Raw genomic sequence first — 14782 nt, 5'->3', positions numbered from 1 at the left:
CTTTATAGTTTGGTTTAGAAGTTTCGTTAAGAATATAAATATATTGCTTTTAAGATAAACAAACAACTGTCCCAAATACACATAATGTGTGTGGACTATTATAAGTGGCAATGACTCCAGAAGTGATTACTCTTAATACTTGTTTTTAAGTCATTTGGAATAAGTACAAAATGAAAGCCCAATAGTGTAAATAGTTATTGTTCTTGATATATGTGCCTGATTTTCATTGAAGGTCAAGAATATTGCTCTTAATACTTATAATAAATGATTTGATGTAAGATCATAGATATAAAAACAAATTTTGTAATAATAGTTAAAATTAAAACTCCATTAAAATAATTCAGATTAGTATTATTTACTAGTAAAAAGAGATTAATCTTCCTAAAGCATATTGTCATTTTAAAAGATGTCATTTCACCAATTTAGTTTTTCATCTCCCCGCTCTACACAACAAACTTTTCTAGTTGCCATTCAAGGCTCTCACGGAATCTCTCTTCTATCTAATTCTATGCTTTTATGTAACTGCCTCTCCCCTACTGTTCTCCATGATTTTTCACCTTTGCCCTTTGGCTTCCTGCTATTCTCTCTGTAACAGAACCCCTGGGCTGCTCCGATTGAAACAGAACCCACGGGCTGTTTAGTTAGGGGCCCGATTGCCCGCCGCCAGAATTATAACTCTGAATACCAGAATTTGGTGAAAAGAAAAAGAATTGTTTATTTACACATAGTCCTGCCTCCCCCTCCCAGACCTGGCCAGTCTTATGAAAGTCAGAAACACTGTTTCCCTACTTCCTAGGCACAGTTCAGCTTTACCAGTAGCTGCCAATCACTCAGTTCTGACTGGGGAGGTCCTTTCTGTGCTGTGGTGCCCGCCAGCTCTCAATGCAGGACCGCCTGGATTCTCAGCCTCCTTGCAAACTGCCTTTTTCCTGAAAACCGTGTGGATCTCCTCTCCTTCTCAAAACCGCCTGGCAAGAGCTTCTTCTTTAAGCCGCTTGGAGACCCCTGCTCCAAGCCAGATGGAGGGAGCCCACAAGAGCCAGAGAGTGAGGGCATGAGGGCCAGAGAGAGCCTGAGAGAGAGAGCCTCCCAGAGCCAGAGCCAGCCCAAAATGTCCGCAGCTGCTTCTCTCTTCTCCCTGCCTCCTCTCTCCCCCTGCGTCCTCTCACGCAGTGGGTGTTGCAAACAGTTCTGACCATTCACAGAACCCTACATAGGCTCTGTCTGCTGCTTCCGTACCAGCCCACAGTCCAAGATCCCTCCCATCTTCCTGAGTCTTGGAAGTAAAGCGGATCTTTGCAACAATGTTTCCAGCCACTAGCTCCAGGCATGCAAGGGCATCCTGAAAGCTGCTTCCTGCTCCCTATGTCCCAGCCGCAAACTCCAGGGTCTGTTTTTGGACTCCCCTGTTTCTGTAACATTTCCTCCTGAAATGTCTCTGATTCCTCTCTCAAACTTTAAATCCTCACCATGCTATGGCATCAAACACAAATTTTCCATTCTCTGTGTTTCCCCCTTGGTCTCTCCCTCTGAAGCTATTTCACTACAGCTTTCTGCATAGGGTTTTTAGAATATTTCATGCAATCAGTTACTTTTATTCAGTAAACCAACATATGGAGAATGAAAAATCCACATTGAATGCCATGATGAGATGGGGTTTTGTGTTTATGTTAACTGTAGGGTTCTATGGTTTAATAAATTTAGGAGAAATTGTGGCAATCCAAATTATAGACATCTTTATGGCATAAGTTCTGACCAATGCTTTTAATATACTGATGAGCATACCGAACTTCTAAGAGAGGGATGTATTAAACAGAGATCCTCAAACTTATTTGACCAGTAAACACTTTTTGGAGACACACTTTGAAGAATATTTGGTGTACTGAAAGGATTAGAAACACTGGATTTAGACAAAGGTTAATTCCTAATTTCAGAAATTATTGGCTATGTGAAAAATTATTTAAGTTCTGACCTCTGCTCCTTACATATTATAGGTAGAGCAATACTAATGCTGAAAATTTGTTGTGCAGATTAAATGAGACACGTAATTGATGTTCAATAAATACTACTTACCTTTACTCTTCTAAATTATAATTAAATTTACTTAGTATCTGAGATTTAATCACTTTGCATATGGCTATAAAAATACAAATTATTCACCTGCTACTGTATGAATGGATATACATACAATGCATATGATGGAGGACCTTTACTCAGAAAACGTCTATTTTTATCTCTAATATTAGAGAATAAAATTATGAAGAATCCATAAGCAGTTTGTCTCTATGGTTATCTTAGAAATTACTGTGCACAAAATAGATGCTCAAGAACTACCTGCACAGTGGAATGTTATCCATGGAATGACAGAATCCTTCTCTGCCTTACCACTATATTCACAGTGCATAGAGAAGTCATGGCACATATTAGAATCTCAGTACATACCTATTGAATGACTAACTCAACAAGAGCAATAATAAAGTCTATAAATCACACATTAACTAGAGCTCCAAGAACACTTTATTATTCTCCACCATTATTGACAAGAATCTTCTTAAATTTTGTTAAAATTACTTCTATTAATATTACTAATAATTTGCATGAAATTAGGACACAAAAGAATGCATGCTGTTAGATTTGGATAATTATTAAGAACTATACTTTTAAAGAGAAGTGTTGGATATATGTTCAAATATACATAGTAAATTAGGTGTTTTAGAAAAAGTATTTAGGAAGAGTAATGCATTTGCTTCTCAGTGGAATATGTTGTGTCCTTCCAAATTACCATCATGTTTTTTCAAAGTTGCTTCTTTATATTTTAAAGAATATTGACACACAAGGCAGAGGTAAATTACAGAAAACATTTTAGTTTTTCTTTTTGTTCAGAAAGGCTTCTTGAAACAGAGATTAAACAGAGTTTTTATCCCCATAGATAAAAACAGAAATTAAGTGATGGGTCAAAACTGGTAAGATTAATTTCCGTCAACTCATTACATCTCAAGATGTGAGAAAGGATAGTTTGCATACCCAACCCTCCAATTACCCTTCACACTTGCATCTCTAAGTTTGATGATGGTTAGAAAGGAAAGGGAGAAAGCATTAACATTGTCACTGTATTTTATTTTACTGTTTTTGTGTGTGTGTGCTTTATTCCATTTTTCAATTTATTCCAGTTATACACTCCTCCCCACCACAGTCACCACACTGTTGTCCATGCCCATGAGTCCTTTTTCCTTTTTGCTTAACCCTTCCACCGCCAACACCCACTCATAGCTATCATCCAGTTATACATCTATGAGTCTATTTTGCTTGTTAGTTCAATTTGTTAAATAGATTCTACATATGAGTGAATCATATGGTATTTGTCTTTCTCTGACTGGCTTATTTCACTTAGCATAATGTTCTCCAGGTCCATTTATTCTGTTGCAAAGGGTAAAACTGTCCTTCCTTCTTTGCTTCCGTATCTTGGCAATTGTAAATAATGCTGCAAGGAACATAAGGATGCTTATTTTAATCAATTGTCACTATCTTGATATCATTTTGCAGTTGAAATATCAATTTTCAAGGAGGACAACTGACCTTATATATGATTGTTACATCCTGTTCCAGATGCACAATCAATGAATATTTTCTCCTCAGTTGTAGACTAAATTAAAATATAACAAAACAAAACACAGATCCTCATTGGACACAGGATGCCAGGCAGATCAAGTGACTAGAAACTATCATATAGAAAGGAATCAAGTCAATGATCTAAATATGAAATATTTCCTGACAAAGCTCTTGAACTATTCAGTCTCAGTCACGTTATCCTTTAACTTTTGGGTAAATTGATCTTGATCACAAAGATAATGAATGTAACTTTAACAAATTTATACTCATAATAAATCTAATACACCAGTAAGTTCTAATTCCCAATTACACAAAGTAATTTTAGTTAATTAGATATCCTGTTTACATATTAAATATTATATTAAAAATTCAAGGAAAAACCTTTCAGAGCAAAGTCTCTAAATTATGTGTTTACAGTGTAACATGAAACAGTGACCTGGTTATAAAGCCCCATGTTTTAAGCTATCATATTCTGATTATTTTAGTGACTTATAAATTGCAAAAATAATTATCATTTTTTGTGTATTACATCCTTTTAGTAATGATGGTATTTTCTGTGATTTAATTTATATTAAGACACCTAGAACTGATATGTTTCATATTTTAGATCATGTTAGTGAAAACTAATAGTATTAGGCTCTGAAAGAAAATATGAAAAACAGACCACACAAATTCAATAAAATGTAATAGAGTCCAGAACATCCCTTCCTGCAGCTTTGTACATTTCCCACCAACCCCTGTCCTAACTGTGAATGTACCATAATGAGATTTTGTCAAGTAGCCTCTGCAGCTCTTCTCCCAGTAGGGAGAGGGCTGGAAGAAGTCTACACAGCACGATGTCTCAAAACTTCAATTTGTCGTATGACAGATAAAGCAATTGGGAGGAATAAGAAATACATACATAATATCTAAGTCTAACATGAGGTTAAGATGCTTCTTGATAAAACATATGTAGGACATCAGAAGGTACAAATATGATAACCATATTTTTAAAAAATTTTTAAGATGATGCATGATTTTTAAAATATCTTCTAATAAATAAGATAAACGAACAGGTTAAGGCTGTAGGTGATATTTGATTTCTCTTTACATTTCTGGAATTTAACATAATTTTTGAAATTCATGGACTTTTCATATTTGTTGGCAGCATTATGGATTACATTTCTGGGGGACTATGGATCTTGTTTTAAATAATTATACAACAGGATTCATTCATGTATTTGTGACCACTTGATAATAATCTCTAGAAAAATACTATTTGTGGTGCCTGAACACTATTATGAAATTTAAAGTATGTTAAAGATAAGGTATAAATGTCAATTACCAGATTTTATTGCGATAATCACGGACAACCTCACAACAATCAAATCAGAGAGTTGCACTTGCATCTGAATTTCTAAAATTAGTTGAAACTCCCTATTAACAAGTGCATATTCGTACTCATTATAAGAAGACTTCTTGGTATATCATGCCAATTACCTTCCTGCACTCCAGCTCCCAAACCACAATGAATCCTATTATAAAAGCAAATCACTGCAAACTTCAAACAGCATGCATCCTTGAGATGCCACTATTAAAGGAAGAACAGTGATGGGGAAGCTTTGATGTTATCAGATGTGATGGGAAATACACATTTGTATCTGGGTAAATCCTGTAGACCAAAGCATTTCCCCACCTTTAAATAACCTGATAACGATTTCAAGTTGCCAAATGCTCTTCAAAGCAGCCTGCCTTGGAAGTACTGCTGATGGCATTTCAAGTCTCAAAACAAGACAGCTTGTTTTGTTTTCTATCTCAGGACTTCAAGCAGATTTGAAATTTTACTTTTAAAGAGAAAAGATATTACCCGTTTTTACCCACACCACTTGCCTCTGGTCTGATGAGCAAAACTTCTTAGGGAATGAACTTAATTGTGGTAATGAAAAGTTGGTATATAACCAAGTAGCTCAGAGTTGGAATAATGCTGCAGATTCTAGGGAATTCTAAGCCGTGTTTAGATACTTCATGTTTCAGTTCATTCTTGTTCTCATGTTGCTGACCAAAATTTGGAAGGTAAACTTTGGGCAAGTGGCAGGACAACTGTGCACAACTGTAAATAATCCATCCCATCCTGAATGGGGCATGTGTCAAGCTGAGAACAAAATTGGTGTGTGCTTTGCTCCAACACCCACAGGGCGCCTGGGCCACACAATTCCGAACATTCATACTAAGAGTAATCCCTGTAGCAGGAAGGTTGGTCTGTGGCCTCTTAAAAGGCTTCAGATCTGTGGTCAGTAGAAACAGCCATGAACCTATTTGGGGTAAAAAGATACAGTGGCCCAGTGAAGTTCCCCTAGCATTTAATTAGGTTTCCTGTAATTGCTTTAAGTAAAAGGGGTGAGGGGAATGAAAACTAAAGTTATCATCTTGGGACACAAAATATTCGTCTGTGGTTTTAATATCCTGAGCCCATTTGTTGCTGCTCTGCGTTTTGGAAAGAGCCATTATACTTCTAAGGAAATGCATGCTGCAAAGTTTATCAGCCCTTCAGTGACTATAAATCACTGCAATAAGTTTACAGGAAGAGTTTTTTTTCCAGTAAGTGAATTTCTGCATGAAGAGAGAAGGTATAAACAAGGAAAACAGGCAAAAGTATTAAACTCCAGAAAGTGGAATAAAATTTTTTAAAGGGGAGGGAAAGGGTAGAGAAGCTATGCTCCGTTTTTACGTGGATTTCTAGATATTGGAAAAACGAAAACAATTAGGACAAGATAGGATAAAGAAAGGCCCAAGCAAGGGTCAGGAAAAAGGAAAGAAAGTAGTGTTATTTGTTAATAAATTGGGATTTTTGCTATTGAGGTCATTCTATTAGTTGCACATTGGCTAAAATAATATACTAATCTTTTCACAGAGGAGTAATGGATTGAGATATTCCAGTTACTTGAAAATTCTTTTTAAGCTAATCACTATATAAACATAAGATAATAACTGATTTTCAAAACTTCAAAATAATCTTAAATATAATCAATAAGTTTTGACAATAGAGTTGTCCCTTCAGGGTTTTGCCCTGCCTGAGGAGTATAAAACCCACTTTGTTGGACTTTATTCCAGTTCAGAGACTCATGAATGGAACTAAGGGCTTTGTCATTTCTGTAACTCAAGTCCTCTCAGCTTTTCATAGGAAATATCATTTATTCCTACGTGTGACAGCATCTACTTCTGTTGGATGCTTATTAATTTCCCTGAATGCTGTGCCACATTGAGCACATCCTAGGTTTTAGGGTAAGCTCTGGAATATACTTTCTTAGGATATCTAGATGATACCTTTTTTATGTCAACTAAACCAAGAAGTCATCATCAAACACTTTAAGAAATGATAACTTTGAGGAACTTATTAACTCCAAAGAACTAGTTAAACTATATCTTGTGCATATTGTGTGTGTGTGTGTGTGTGGTCTGTCCAGAAGTTATCCAATCATGTAATATGAAAAATAGAGACATTTATTGAAGAAGATACAAGATACAAGGAACATTGTACATAGGACAATGATGCCTCTGTCCCCTTCAAAGTAGGCACCTTGGGTCCTCACACAGTTCTCCTAATCTCCATCAGCTGTCCTGTACTCTTTTCCTGAATCTCATCAATGGTCTGAAATCTCTTCCCTTTCAAAGGTGATTTTAGTTTTGGGAAAAGCCAGAAGTCACAGGGCACCAGATCTTGGCTCTAGCGGGGGCTCAGTCACTTGAGTGATTTGCTGTTTTGCCAAAAAACTGTGCACGAGACTTGATACATGAGCAGGCACATTGTCATGATGAAGCTGCTAATCAGCAATTGCCCATAGCTGTGGCCTTCTGAATTATCCAAATAGTTTCCACAGAGGAAGGTTCAAGCTTAATACAAAATTTGATGCAGATTTTTTGCTCTACTCGCTCATTTTGAATGCGATGGCCACACAGCACACATGCTCACTCAATGGCGTCTACCACCCCCTTGACTAGTACAGTGAAGTCATCATTGTTCACACATGAACATTCCAGTCCACTCTCTTTGGCTGCCCGGTTACATTGATGTGGTGCGAACCATTCTCGTTATATTAACAATGCCAATGACTGGACTTTTTCTGGAAAGACTATATATATATATGCATATATCTTTAAAAATTCTCATCTGATTATATCATGTACTTGCTTAAAGCACTTTAATGATATCCACGGCTCTCAGGAAGAAATTTAAAATTCTAAACATTGCATGTGGCAGTGGTTCTCAAACTGTAGCATGCCTTAGAATTTTTGGAGGGTTTGTTTAAACACGGATTGCTGGGCCTGATTCTCAAGGTTATTTATTCAGTGAGTCTGAAGTGGGAACCAAGAATTCACATTCCCAACAAATTCCAAGTGATGCTAACAAAACTATAGTGGAGTTCACATGAAGAACTACTAGTCTCAAGACTGTATATAAACTGGTTCCTTTCTTAGTTCTGGTTTCATTTCATGCCATTTTTCTCTGTGTCTGGGGCTTAATTGTTTTCTTCTGAGATATCAATCTTCTCATTCTCTTCCCTGCTTCTTCCATATTTCCTGTTCCTCTCCCCATATAATTTAACCAACTCAGCTCATGTTGGATCTTTCCTTCCCCTTGTTATTCATTATAAGTGTGCCTATATGTCTCCTTTGCAGCACTGAACACAACTTAAGCTAAATAATAAGTTGTATAATCTGTAGTTAATATATCCCACTCCTAACAATAATTTATGTTCATTGAGGACAATCACCGTCTTGGTTGTCATTCCCCAAATACTCAGTGCAGTGTCTTTTATATAATTGATACTTAATAAATATACATTCAATGAATGAATTAATTAGTGGTAGAAAGAAATATGTCTAATCTTTCTTCCTATGCTCATGCTTAACCCACAGAAAATTCTTCTACTCCCTAAGGCAGTCCCTGTCAGTTCTCTCAATACACACTCCATCTGGAAAGCATGGATTCAGTCTTTAGGAGAACTGACAGCTACCCACATATGTCATTTAGATCATTCCTTTTGCTCAGTGCAGAGGCATACTGCAGAATGAGTCTCTGAAAGATAAATACCCCTAAAATGATCATCCCAGATTCTTAGTTCAATTTTTGTTATTTAAATTTACATAATTTTTTGAAACAAATTCCAATTATTCAAGCATTTTAGCTGGGGGCCACTTTGGTTACATTATACTTATAGAGAAACATTTGGGCTTTCAAAATATTTATGCATAAAAACCTAAAATCATATATTCTTTGATATAATAGCAAAATTTTGTTAACTATGGTTGGTCTACCTTTCAAGAAAAATAGTGTACCTTACTAACTGAAACACAACTGTTAAAGTAATTCAGTTGTTAAATAGTCAGCATATATTTTTAAATTATTAGGTGATATAACACAACCTGATATATAGGTATGTATGTTTATAACTTATGCACTTATGATTATAGTTTTAGGTGGTTTTCCCTCATTTCATGTGAACAAAATCTTTCTAGGGAGGTTAATTAAGATTTGTAATTCTGTGTACAGCATGTGGGTATCTTACCCACAACTTATATAATTGAGGCAGAATCCTTAGAAGATGTAAAATTCAAGTTAACACTTAAATATACAGAAGGAGATAACCTGGTGGAGGATGAATATTAAACCATATGGGGAAAAGTGTAATTTTGTGGAGTGATACATCTTCACTTTCATCTTCTGAGAATCCAGAAGATTTGAAACAGCAAATAAGAGAATGAAAAAGTTGTGAGTCAAGCAGCTGGAACCAGAGGAAGATCAGAGGAGATGAGAGACAATATCTGGGATATTGACCTACGGCCTCAAGAAAGATCACTGAGGGCAAAAACATGTGATATGATATTTTGTATTTCATTAGTACAAATCTTCTGACTTAAATCTTCCTTTCTTTTACTAGGTCTCATTGTCCGGGAGGTAAGCATTGAGATTTCACGCCAGCAAGTGGAAGAACTGTTCGGGCCTGAGGATTACTGGTGCCAGTGTGTGGCCTGGAGCTCAGCAGGCACCACAAAGAGCAGGAAGGCCTATGTGCGCATCGCATGTGAGTTATTGCGCCTGGACCCTATGGGTTTTGGAAACTAAAGGAAAATAGGAAAATTTAGACTCACTGCTCTAGCATCAAAGAAACCCGGTCAAAAATGTCTCTCAGATTTCCACATTTGAGCTACGCTTTTCCCTTAAGTAATCAGAATATCATTTTAAATTTTCGTTTCAAGGCATTAAGTAGTTTTCCTTTAAGGACAGAAAAATTTAGTGCTACTTTCAAAAGATTCTGATTTATTTTTAAATCTGGTAATGATTAGGTTGGGAAAACACACTATATTCCTTTAATGAGTTTATTCCGCCAGTTTGAGACGATGTTGACTAGTTTTGCTATTGGAAACAAAGATTACCCAGACAGAGCTTCTCTATTTATTTTGGAGATAGTCTAGCACATCAAAATTACCACTATTTTTCACACTGTATTAATTTCTAGAGTGTTCATGTTCAGGGAGAGGTTCAAAGGTGCCTCACAAAAAGAGTTTGTGATCAAATAAATGTTGCAAATAACTTTTTCTTAGCTAAAGTTATAGAAGTTTCTTCATCACAAAGCTCAGATTCTTTAATATACTAATGTTCAGTATGTTAAATTAATATGCTAATATTATCCCGAAGAAGGGGATACACCCTCAGCTCTTTCTGCAGACTTCTTTTTTCAGTGAATACTCTTCACATCTTGAGCAACATGAATACTGTTGTAATATGTTTTAAGCTTCCATATTGAGAAGTTTTCTCAAGTATGAAACCAATAAAATCCATGTAAGTTGTATTATTGGAATCCGATTGCATATCTGCATTTTACTACAGATTCTTTTGTGGCAGATGCCGGTATCACTTATCTCTAACGTGTTACTAACTTGTAACAATCCTGGTTCTGATTCTTCCCCAGTTCTATACTTGCCTCTTCTCTTCACGGTGAGGTAGACCACAATCTGCAAAAACATCCCAGTTAATGTTTCCTTCTCCCAATCCCTCTTTCATATTACCGCAAGTACAAGCCTCCTAAAACTCAGATCAGATCTCATCTCCCCCTGCTTAGGATGTTACTGTGGTTTCTATGATAAAGTCAAAATTCCTTACAATAGCATATATCATTACATTAATTTGTAGGGCTACTGTAACAAAATACCACAGAGTGGGTGGATTAAACAACAGAAATTTATTTCCTCACCATTCTGGAAGCTAGAGGTCTGAGATCAAGGCACCCAGCAGTATTGCCTTCTTCTGTAGCCTCTGTACTTGGGTCTCTGCCTGTTCACATGGACTTCCACCTATAACCGTCTAGGTCCAGATTTCTGTTCTTAATAAGATTATTAGTCATTTTGGATTAGGGCCATACTAAGGCCTCATTCTCACTTAATTACCTCTTTAAAGGTCTCTCCAAATAAAGTCACATTCTGAATTACTAGGGGTTAGGACTTCAATGTGTGGATTTTGCAGAAGACACAATTCAGTACATAACACCACATTTACATGGCTTACATATCCAGCCTGTGATTCTAGCTCTGACCATGAAGAATTTCTCCCTTCTAGTCATACTCCATTAGCAATACTTTGATTTCTCTGCTTTCAGCTATTGTTCAGAATGAAGGGTTTCACCCTTCTCTTCCCTTTATTATTCATTAAAACTCGTTTATTCAACAAATATTTAACGAATATGTTCTCTCTTTTTGGAACAATTGTAAGTATTTGGTATGGAACCAGAAACAAAACATGTGATGATCCCTGCCCTTATGGAGTTTATGTTCTGGTGAGGAAGGGCAAGGTCTAAATAAAATAAATAATAATTGGGTACAGAGCAAGTGGTAAGTTCTATGAGGAAAACCAGAAAGGGGACTACATAGTACTAGGTAAGGGTGGTCAAGGAAGGCCTCAGGAAGAAGTTGACAGTGAAGAAACCTGAAGGAGGGGAGGGAGGGAATCAGGCAAAGGGAACAGCAAGTGGTATGAGTTTGGATGGATACCCAGAGGCAGGATGCTGGCCAGTTACAAGAAGACCAAATTGGCCAGAGTGGTTGGAAGAGAGTGAATGAGAGGAAAAGGCTAGATGACCTGAGAAAGATATGGTGTGGAGGTAAGGACAAGTGTGGAAATGGCCTAGGACCCTGTAGGTATAACATCTTTGGTTCTTAGTAAGAGATGAGAACTTTGGAACATTTTCAGCAGAGGAATACATGACCTGACTTTTATTTTAGTAGAATCACCTGACTGCTGTGTTGACAATAGGCCATGAAGGGCAAGGGTAGAAGCAGGAAGACCAGTCTTGAGGCTGCAGCTGTGAGAGATGATGGGTGAGCAGAGATTAGAGGCAGTAGAAGTGGTGTGATCTTGATTCTAGATATATTTAAAGGCAGAGGAAATGGTTTTTGTTGAGAGATTGAATGTGGGATGTGAAAGAAAGGAAAGAATAATTCAAAAGGCCTGAGCTTTTTAAAGATTTATTTCAAATGTCTTTACTGAAGTCATTCTTGCTCCATAGGTTTCCAGAGGAATAGGCATTCCTTTCTCAATACTTTCAGAGCAGTTTGTCCACATTCTTCATATAAGACTTTTGTCATTTGAATTTTACTCACTTGTAACATCTGTGTGTCATGCCAGCAAGTGCCTGGAGATCAATGTTGCTTAATTCACTTTTGCTTAATTTTATACTTTTAGTGCTTTGCACAATGCCTAGAACATAACTGATGTTTAATAAATTTTGTTGCATTAAAACTGCTATAAAGGTCATTGACACTTTAAATTTTCTGTTTTTATTTCCTTTTTTATATTGGTGTTCTAATACAGTTGCCTCATTCTGCACCCTCCCCCATTGTTCTCCCTGTTGTTTAATAATAAACAATTTTTTCAGTATAAATAACCTGCTATAAAGAATTCCTTAAGTTTATTAAAATGCTCTATATTAATCATTCTTCTCTGAGCACATCTAAAGAGGTTTCTTATGAGGATTGTCCATGATGTAGATGAAGGTAGAAACACATGTGTGAGCAAATGTATTAAAGAGTTCTCTTAGGAACCATATTCGTAGAGAAATGAGGCAGCAGTAGTGTTGGGCAGAAGGAGAAACTGAGCTGCAGCGCCAGTATAGCAAACAATGAACTCACAGGGACCTCTGGATCTCAGATGGTCTTTCAGAGTCGTCCCACCTCGAGACATAGGAAATGAGCAGGCCTTTACTTCCCCCCGCCATAGACAAGTCAGTGGATGTGGTCTCCTCCTTTAGCCCCCACATCCCACCAGCTTGTGTGACTGGAGTCAAGTCAGCTCTCCTCAGTTGAGGGCAACCCCAGGAGAGAGGCTGAGAACCTTGACTACCAACATTCCCAACAGGTGGAATTATTCCTGAAAAGGGATCTTGGTGGCATGCCATAACTTCCGCTACAGTGGTCTACCAGAAATCTTGAATAATTTATTTTATTAATTATGAAGGGAAAAAGGTTACTTTTAAACATTTTAAAAAGAAACAAAAATAATTGTTTTTGTGAAATATTTAACTGAATTCAAAATTAGCTTCTAATTATAATCAAGAAGCACAATGACATAAAACTATCTTTTATTGACATGTTCATTAATATCAAGCATAATAAATATTTAAAATTGCCAGTCTACACTTCATATTAAATTGGCTTGCCAAAAAGCTGGTTTAAGGGCTTCATAGTTCCAAATGATGAATCTTTAGTACCAGTTTAATACTCTCTCTATATATATGTCTATTCACATAAAAATTAAATATATATAAAAACCTCATCTTTCTTTGCAACATATTATACAGTAATTACTGTTTACTTCATAGCTTGTAAATGTAATTTCACATTTTCAGATAATGGAAAAACAAAGTCTTCTAGTAAGAGATTAATTCGCCCAATGGCACCTTATGATCTTCATGTAATAATACATTTGTTTATACTTTCATAATTAATTGAACTTATATGTGTATGGCCAAGGAGTACCATCCAATGGTAAGATTTACTCATATAGATTTATGGCATGATGAAAAAAGGGTTAAATTTATTTTTTTACTTTTTATTGTATTTATTGTGGTGACACCGATTAACAAAAATATACAAGTTTCAGGTGCACAATTCTACAACATGTCATCTGTACCCTGTATTGTGTGTTCACCACCCCAAGTCAAGTCTCTGCCCATCACCACTTATCCTCCCTTAGCCTCCTCCATGTCTCCCCCCTCCCCCCATAATCACCACACTATTGTCCATATCCATGAGTTTTTTTAAAGGGTTAAATTTCAAATTCTCTCTCTCAAGGCTGATCCCTAACAAGCAAGTCCCTAATCTTATAGTAGGCTTGCAGATTGTTAGTTTGCCCAGTAATATTTAACAGATGGCCATCACATAGACTTCAAAGTTTAAATTTGTCTCAGGTAAAAATAACCATGATCCTAAGGTCAAATAAGTGCAATTACCTCTCACCTAATTAGATTTATACTCATTTTGTGTACTTTGAGTGGCCCATAGTTGTTTCATGAAAAATGCTCTATTTTCAGAAGTTTACAAAGCAGAGATGAATATTGGCTATTCATGTATTTATTTAAGTTTTCTTATAATACATTCAAACTATATAAAATATAAAATTAAGTTTGTGAGATGACCAGGGCAGAGGAAAGAAAGGAAACATAAAAGTTGGAATTCACCCAGGCCTGAGCTGAGAACATAATATACCTGCTCTAAAATAGTGCACATTTGCCAGAGAGCAGTATCCGACGTCCTGGGTGGGGGCTGTAGCCTCCAAAACAGAGAGAGAGATTTCTGCTGAGAGAACCTGAGTGGACACAATAATTACTATCCAAAGTAGAACCCTCATGGTAATAGAGCTACCAGTTTCTGTGGGGTTGTTTCTTCCCTTGATACGGGGCAGTGGGAAAATTCCCAATGTTACTGTAGGAAAATGTGCTTTAAGCAATATGTCAGCCAACATTGTCTTCCTTTCTACAGGATATGTCTCGGTTTCGATGTGGCTGCTGTTGTTGATGTTGTGATTGCTGATGACGAGGTTAGGGGCTGGTGTTTATCATGTAAAAAGAGTAGCGCAGTGTAGTTGTTAGAGCACAAGCTTTGAGTCCAGGTTGACTTATAGTCAGTCTAGTTGCATCACTCA

General features: G+C 36.6%; 1 protein-coding gene across 1 annotated transcript in view; it reads left to right on the top strand.

Moving 5' to 3' along the window:
• UNC5C (unc-5 netrin receptor C) overlaps positions 1–14782 on the top strand; it is a 347425-nt gene that overhangs the window by 217892 nt on the left and 114751 nt on the right. The window contains exon 3 of the mRNA XM_090266319.1: positions 9528–9671. Coding sequence (XP_090122445.1) covers positions 9528–9671 — 144 coding nt within the window. The remainder of the gene's footprint in view (positions 1–9527; positions 9672–14782) is intronic.

This window comes from Furipterus horrens, unplaced genomic scaffold (genome assembly GCF_987537825.1).
Source record: "Furipterus horrens unplaced genomic scaffold, mFurHor1.1.pri manual_scaffold_2, whole genome shotgun sequence".
Lineage (NCBI taxonomy): Eukaryota > Metazoa > Chordata > Mammalia > Chiroptera > Furipteridae > Furipterus > Furipterus horrens.
Note: the sequence above shows the minus strand (reverse complement) of the source record. Positions and strands in the feature narration are given on the sequence as shown.